This window comes from Centruroides vittatus, unplaced genomic scaffold (genome assembly GCF_030686945.1).
Source record: "Centruroides vittatus isolate TY-2023 unplaced genomic scaffold, ASM3068694v2 contig_2565, whole genome shotgun sequence".
Lineage (NCBI taxonomy): Eukaryota > Metazoa > Arthropoda > Arachnida > Scorpiones > Buthidae > Centruroides > Centruroides vittatus.
The window spans coordinates 211513-219992 of record NW_027121627.1 but is presented as its reverse complement, the minus strand read 5'-3'; the positions used below and the strand labels follow the sequence as shown (position 1 = coordinate 219992).

At 33.0% G+C, this 8480-nt stretch overlaps 2 protein-coding genes across 3 annotated transcripts in view; one reads left to right on the top strand and one right to left on the bottom strand.

Annotated features, from left to right (window-relative positions):
- Window positions 1-798: 798 nt before the first annotated feature.
- LOC136971463 (E3 ubiquitin-protein ligase RNF220-like) overlaps window positions 799-8480 on the bottom strand; it is a 67681-nt gene continuing 59999 nt past the window's right edge. For both annotated transcript variants that reach the window (XM_067265919.1, XM_067265918.1), the window contains exons 13-15: window positions 4939-5047; window positions 1190-1264; window positions 799-1112 (exon numbers count right to left, since the gene is read on the bottom strand). In XM_067265919.1, coding sequence (XP_067122020.1) covers window positions 1041-1112; window positions 1190-1264; window positions 4939-5047 — 256 coding nt within the window. In that variant the 3' untranslated portion in view covers window positions 799-1040. The remainder of the gene's footprint in view (window positions 1113-1189; window positions 1265-4938; window positions 5048-8480) is intronic.
- LOC136971467 (uncharacterized) lies at window positions 5754-6595 on the top strand. The gene has a single exon (XM_067265924.1). The coding sequence runs from the start codon at window positions 5756-5758 to the stop codon at window positions 6563-6565; it is 810 nt and encodes a 269-aa protein (XP_067122025.1). The 5' UTR covers window positions 5754-5755; the 3' UTR covers window positions 6566-6595.

Genomic DNA, 8480 nt, shown 5'->3' with positions numbered 1-8480 from the left:
CAAGCCCACAATGGTATGGCCAGATAGTGAGGATAAGACCCTAGGATATCTACAAAGACTTTCCAAAAATTACTGGAATCTTGTCAACCTGTCTGGTTTACTGCTCTGGGAGACTCAGGATTGAGTTGCTACCTTGGCTCTAAGATTTTGTTTTATAACTGGACAATATATTTTGCTTTCCTTCATGAGCTGGAAAGACTTCTGAGAGTTCAGATTATATATATAGTTTAGATATAATGCAATATATCTAATCTAATCTATTGATGAGTATTAAAATGCTTATCCAATTGATATAGAATTTATAAAACCATATGATATTAAAAGCAGTTTTAAATGTATTTTCAAATTCTGTGAAATATAGTTTCACTTTTGTATTTTAAACAAAACCAAATCATTATTAATTTAAACTTTTATTACAAAAACATGTCAATCACAATTAACAGTAAATTTATTGAATCCTAATTTTGAAAATTTTGCCAGAAATAATATAAACATAAAAATATTGGTGATAAGGACTATCAATTGTTTAATATTTGACAAATCATAATGATAAGAAACAGTCACTTTTCTACATACATGTGTAAAACACACTGTACATCAACATGGAAACAACAATTTAATACATGAAATCTTCAATTACTTTTCCTGTTAAAATATAGATGCAAGCAAATTTATTCAATTACTGGTCTAATTTTATACCTAAAAAAAGACCAAATAAGAATTCATTTTAAAGCAGGTTTATAAAGCCTGTTTTAAAATTCACTATAATGGCAGTGTTATCAAAAACGAAATTATGAATGTGATTACCCTTTTTTAATTATTAAAACATTCATAGCACTGTTCTATACATAACCACAATATACATAAAATTTTATTCATGCAGTGTATACAAATGCATGGACCTATGTAAATAAATCCTTTTCCTTATATCTTTCTTGTGTATCTATCAAAGAATCATTTAGAAAACTTTTATTCTTGTTCTATTTTTTTTTAACAGTTATTAAATAAATGGAATATAATTAAAACATATATAAAATTAATCATAAATATATTCTCCGAAGATCTCCAGGAGAAGTAATGGCATTGCATTGAGGGCAAAGTTTTTTTGTACCCTATATTAAAAATATAGAATAAAAATTAGAAAATTTTTACAGGTAAAATTTTAAATAACTGTGATATATATTCTTACCAAGGTTCGAAGCCAGCATTCTTCACAATGAACATGCCAACAACAGACAGATACAGCAGGTTTTGTATAAGAATCCTATTAGAAAGAAAAATTATGATTTCAATTATTTTGAATTAAAAATTAAGATTTGTTAACAGAATTTGTTAAGATTCAGTTCTAGTTAAGATTCCATCATTCTTAATAAATATTTGTGAAAAGTAATTGAAAAAAAAAATAGTGATACCTTGCTTAACAAGCATAATTCATTCCAGAGTCTTACTTGTAATGCAAAACACTTGTTAAATGAACAATTTTTTCCATAGAAATTAATGTAATATATGATAATGCATTCCACGCTGAAAAAAGTGTTCAAATGTTTTATGTATAATGTTTATTCAAAGAAAATTATACAATAAACATTGTTAAAGAGTGTGAATCATCATCTTTTCTTCTAGCGTGGAATGAACCAACCTGAAATGAGAATTCGATTTGCAGAAAACAAAAAAAAATTACAGATGTTTGATAAACACACCAAATGATATGCCAAATTCTTGGGCTATGTAAAGACTATACTTAAATAATAGAAATTAATTAATCTGACCAGAGGTAAGCAGTTATGCTTCCATCTCATATTAAATTGAATTAAAAATTAACTATTTATAATTATTAAATTTAATACAAGATGGAAGCATAACTGCTTACCTCTAGTCAGATTAATTAATTTCTATTATTTAAGTATAGTCTTTACATAGCCCAAGAATTTGGCATATTGTTTGGAATGTTTATTATATGGGCTATGGTTGTTGATGTTTATATGTAATATGTGTTAGAAAAAGTTTCGAAAAATGTGTAATCACAAGCGACACTAAGATGCTAGCTGAATGAGTGCTAGATGGAGCATGTGCACAATCCGGGACTTCCCTTCTCCTAGCCACTCGTTATGCGAAAATTCACTTGTTAAGCAAGTCATTTTTTCACAATTTATTTTGCTCATTATGCGAGGTGCTCGTTAAGTGAGGTTCCACTGTATATAAACATATAAGCTTACATATTAGAACCTTGAAAATAAATTATAAAATTTTCTAAAATTTCACTTTAAATGTAAATAAATAATTCTAATGTTACTAATAATTTTATGTTCTAACTTATTTTTTTAATTGTATCTGACTTCTTTTTTGAAGATCTGATACTGATCTAAATTATTTTAAGATATATTTTTTTTCAATAATAAGCTGCTAAGTTAAAAAACTTTTTATTTTTTGAATTTTAAATATAGTAGCAAGTTTCATGTAATTCTTTGATTAGTAACACTGGGTAATTTATTACTTATTTTCATTATGTATATTTTACTTAAAAATACAAATTAAACAACTTGTAATTTTTCTGTTTCTGCAATATAAAAGGAATAAAGTGGGGTTGGATCATCCTTTTTGGGCTATTCCATACATAAACATATAAATTTGCCAAAAAGTACTTTTAGTATTGGCTAAACTTAAAATATTACAATTAGTATAGTGATAAACTAGAATGAAAATTCATTAAATTATTGTGGTTAGAAGTCATGAGCAAATAAACTGAAACTTAAATTTATTTTTTGCATTTTCTTTCTAAAAATATATTTTTAGTAAATTTTTATCCTGGTTTTTAATACACAAATTGCAATTTTTTTTAATTTAATCGACACTAGATGAGATTTTTTAATGAATTTACACAATGAGTGAAGATGAATCTAAACAGAAAATACAATAATCACAAAACAGAATTGATATGTGTTTGGTAATAAGACAAACTGTAAAGATTTTGTTACATTGTATTTTTTAATGAATTTCTGTCCTTTATTTTAAATTGCACAAAACTGTAAGAGATTTTTTCAGAAAATGGATTAAGAACCTTAAACATAACACGTATGACAATCGGATAAGCAATTTCAAAGATTTTAAATTTAATACAGACAACTATTTCTCTCTAAATCACTTTTTACATTAGTTTACATATCAGTACAATGAACTAATAACAATAAAAAACAATTTCTAATTTTTTAAAAGATATAAACATATTTTATGTATCATATTGTACTTGTTAATTTAATTATAAAAATGGAAGAAAAATGTTTAATTAAATTAATTCTATTCAAATCAAATTTGATATATTAAATTCTCATTTTACATATGTAATAATTTTTATTAAATAAATTGTGTTCATTATTAAAACTGCTGATTACTGCCACTTATAATAAAAGTTATCAGCTTATACTTAAAATATTAAGAACACCATTTAATTTTTGTTAGAAACAAATAAATTTATCAATTTACAATCATATAGAAAAAATATATGTTTTTTGTATACAGGAATATCTTGCTTAACACACCTTCATTTATTGAAGATTCACTATCATATAGTTTCTAATATGGGGTGATTCATTATGATAACATCACTAATATATATAACTATATTTTTAAAATAAATTTTAATAAAAACTTAAATAGATGTAAGTAACTAATAAAAAGTGATCTAAACTATTACATATGTTATTGACTTGTAAATTTATTTTAATATAAACTTGCACATCTTTGTAGAAAAGTGTAGTGAAATTTGAACTTGCACATGAATACCTAACATAATCCTTTATAACTTTAAAGTAAATATAAGAAAAAAAATATTACTTACTATGGGTGTTACCAATTTAGCTTTAGAAGAATTAGAAACACTGGCTGCATTCAGTCAAGTCATTCACCCTCTTTATCTATCTGTTAACTTTGGTGTTGTGCAGTTAGGCTTAAAAATGTTCATAAAAAAGTCCAAATTCTAACATAATTTGAAAAACAAACCAAATGAAGTACCTAGTAATGATGCATAAAGAGTGTTACAAAAAAAAAAGAGAAAGAATTATTCAAACAACACAGGATAATTTTTATTTTTTTTTTTGTGTAAATATTTCAAAAGTTAACTTTTATTACTTTACTTTGCAATTAAGGTTTAATAGTAACTTTTCATTTCATCCTCCTATAATTTTTGTGTATTTTATGGCCTATTCAGTTCTAAATACTTTTTAAGTAAATTATTATTTTTTTTTTATTTCCTGATTATCACACTGAGTACACACTAATTTTCTGGAATGCATTAACTGCATTAAGCAGGGTATTCCTGTATTATTCAATAGCATCTACTCTTGAAAATTTTAAGCAAAAAATGTTACATAATTTATCATTGTAATTAAGCAAATTTTAAAATCAATGTATTTTTTTCATAAAAAACATGTATTAGTTTTTTATTTAAAATACTTGTAATAAGTACAAAATGCAAAGTTTTATCTTTGTAAAGTAGTATTTATATTTATTAAATATTACAAGTAAATAAATATACAGTGGACCCCCGATATAACGTGCATGTCGGGCGGGAAACAACACCCGCGTTATAAGGTAAACCATGTTATACTGAGCGGCGAGGTGTAACACGGTTCACCTCTTTACTTTAGCAATAATGTCAAGCTTTTCTTTCACACTGTAAGCTTTTCTTTTACTCATCAAGCATACAATAATTTAAACACTATTCAAACTACATTCAGGAACTCAATACATACACAATTACTCAATACGCAGTAACAATAAAATGCGCTACTCACTAATGCCGCACGGACCTGTATAAACGTGTTTGAGCTTATCGTGTCACAAACATCACAAATGCTATAACCGAGTGCGCGGTATAGTGAGCAGTGCTATAATGAAGGTCCACTGTATGTGTATTAGAATCATAGTAAAATTAATACCAACCATACATATCAGGCACTTCATTTTCTCTCCTACTTTTTGCTGTTCTTCTAATTCTTTGATTTTTTCTTTCAAAGAAGTAATAACTTGCTCTGATGTATCATCATTTTCACTAAAAATATTTCTTAAATTTAATTATCAAGATAGTCTGAAGATTATATAAACTATTATTTTTGTATATTATATAAAGTTTTCAAAAAAAAGAACATGTTTCCATCAACAGTACCCTTCCACAATATAAATGAATTATGATTAAAATATATAAATGTGTAAACAAAATTAAATTATATATACAACAAATGTGTAATAAAATTCAATTAGTTTTAATTTTATTAATTGAAAAAGTTAGAATTTTAATAATAGGAAAATCCTTTTTAATTCAACACATATATATTCTGAATATCAGTTAGTTACATTCCTTCAATAAAGTCTCTGCCATCTGTAGGACAAATTACTATAATTTTGGAAGACATTCAACTACTTTTAACCAGTGCGAACTTTGAACTCTTTGTTTGGCGACCATCACCACATTGGTGACCCGAATGTAATCCAATTTCATCTGGATATTTATGCCATCAATTCCAACGATTTTTTTTCCCACATAATTGGATTTACCGTTTATTTTATTTTATGACATTTTTGGTCAATCACATGGCCACAGAACAACTTTCAAGTAATTTCCTGTGTCCATGCTAGGTAAGCGTATCATTTTTTCTCACTTATCAGAATTCCGTCCTCTTGTACGCCCGGTTATTGAACAATTTGTGCATTTTACATTTAATCAATTACTGTGCCCTTATCCTTTGTTCTGGAAATCACCATGCCGCTAAACGACCAGCTGGACACAATGGCCATTAACGTAACTCGGGTCGCTGTAAAGCCTCCGCCGTTTTGGAAGCCGAATCTGACGTTATGGTTCGCACAGCTAGAGGCACAGTTTGTCATCTCTGGAATTTCTGCAGATTCAACCAAATTCAACCATGTGATTTCCGCAATCGAATCTGACGTGCTCAACTCAGTCAGTGACTTAATTTTACAGCCACCAGCCAGCGAAAAGTACGAGGCCCTCAAGAACCGCCTCCTAGATCTACATTCTGAGAGCCAAGAATCAAAGATTCGCACGCTCCCACAAGGCTTGGAGTTAGGAGACCAGTGCCCATCACAGCTATTAACGCGTATGCGTGCTCTCACCAGTGAGACGGTTGGGGAACCACTACTAAAGTCCTTGTGGCTATCAAGACTACCAGCGAACACACAAAGTATTCTCGACGTGCTAAGCGAGGAGCTACCCAAACTAGCTACGATATCCGACAAAATCTCGGACCTGACAATCACTCAAAGTGTAAATTCTGCTTTGAGTCAACAATCAACGCACTCTTCCTTGTTAGAGCTTCAAATTGAGCAGCTTACCAAGCAAGTAACAGAGTTATCTGCCATAGTGCACCGTGAGCAATCACGTGAAAGGAACAATACTCATCTGACATATAGCACCAGGAAGCGCAGTCAGTCCCGAGGCCGTTACTGCCAGTTCAAAGAGCCGACCAATAATCAATGCTTTTACCACACTAACTTTGGCGAGAGAGCTAGGAAATGTACGCCTCCCTGCTCTTTTCAGGCTGTGGGAAACTAACAGAGCGGCCGTCTGGGACCAACAGTTGCGACCGCTCGATTGACTGTGTTTTCATGGCCGACCCATCTACGAACTTGAGTTTTTTGGTTGACACGAGTGCGGATGTTTCAGTGATTCTGAAATCTCTCTCCCTGCAAGCAAGAATCTCCGGGAAGCTAGTTCCCTTTGCTGCCAATGGCATGAGAATCTCGACTTATGGCACCAAACTGCTAACGCTGGACTTTAATCTTTGAAGAAACTTTCCATGGCCTTTTATCATTGTCGATGTCATGCAACCGATTATAGGCATAGACTTTCTAACCCACTTCGACCTCTTGGTGGACGCACAGCAAAACCGTCTCATAGACGCATCCAAGCAGTTCAAGCCTAGAGGTACGGAACGCCCCAAACCAATGGTAAATCTCACCATCACCACCGTACAAGGAGATTTCGAGTTCCAGTGAATGCTGGCAGAATTTCCTTCAATTACAAATCCCTCATTAGTGGCAGCGAGAAGCAGCAAGGCTTCTATTTTCCGTCATATAGAGACAACAGGCCCACCTGTATTTTGCAGACCGAGACGCCTTCCCCCCAGACAAGCTCAAAGCGGCAAAGGCAGAGTTTAGTTACATGCTACAGCAAGGCATCTGCTGCCCATCTAAGAGTCCGTGGTCAAGCCCACTACATCTGGTTGCCAAGCGTAATGGCGACTGGCATCCCTGCAGTGACTATCACCGTCTAAATGCTGTCACAGTGCCTGACAGGTATCCATTCCCATACATCCAGGATTGCGCGCAAGTGTTAGAGGGGTCGACAATCTTCTCTACACTTGACCTTGCGAGAGCCTACCATCAGGTACCTGTCCATCCAGCAGACATCCCGAAAACAGCAGTCACAACACCTTTCAAGTTGTTCGAATTTCCAGTGATGACATTCGGTCTACGTAATGCAGCCCAGACCTTCCAGAGGTTCATCAACCAAGTCCTCCATGGTCTGGATTGCTGCGTACCTTACTTTGATGACATGTTAGTGGCATCAAAGAACAAAGAAGAGCACATGTGACATCTCCGAGAAGTTTTCCAACGTTTCCTCGAATACAGCATAACCTTAAATCCTTCTAAGTGTTCCCTAGGTCAGCAGACCGTGACTTTCCTCGGCCATACGATTTCAGCGGAGGGTGTGAGCCCCCTCCCAGAAAGAGTTTCATCCATTCGAAAGTTTCCCGAACCTACTACCATCCGAGAGCTGCACCGGTTTTTGGCAATGCTAAACTTCTACAGACGTTTTCTGCCCAAAGCTGCGCACGTGTAAGCACCGCTCAACTCTTTCCTAGCTGGAAGTGAGAAAAATGACAACACAAAAATAGTATGGACTCCGGAAGTGCAATTTGCATTCTCTCAATGCAAAGAAGTGTTTGCAAATGCTGCTTTGTTAAACTTTCCATCATCCATGAAACCGCTTGCACTTATGGTTGACGCCTCAGACACGGCTATAGGCGTCGTCCTGCAGCAGAAGTACCAAGGGGCATGGAAACCTCTCGTTTTTTTCTCCAAAAAAGTTGACGACAGCACAGCAAAATTACAGCACATATGACCGTGAATTATTGAGCGCCTATGCAGCTATGAAACATTTCCGGCACATGCTGGAAGGTTGAAACTTCATCCTTTTTATGGATCACAAGCTGCTGACCTTCGCATTTTGTCAACGCTCCAACAAAGCTTCTCCGAGACAACTTCGCTACCTCGACTACCTATCACAATTTACAACAGATATTCGACACATAGAAGGTTCTCACAATATAGTTGCTGATTCGCTATCCCGTATATCTATGAGAGACATGCCACCACAGATAGACCTGAAAGAACTCGCTAACCAGTAGCAAACTGACAGACTGAGCTTAAGGAACTGCTGGACAAGCCAAATTCCACAGGGCTGT

What these genes read in the sequence shown, in the direction of transcription:
- LOC136971467 (XM_067265924.1), top strand. Translation starts at nt 5,756, where the DNA reads ATGCCGCTAAACGACCAGCTGGACACAATGGCCATTAACGTAACTCGG.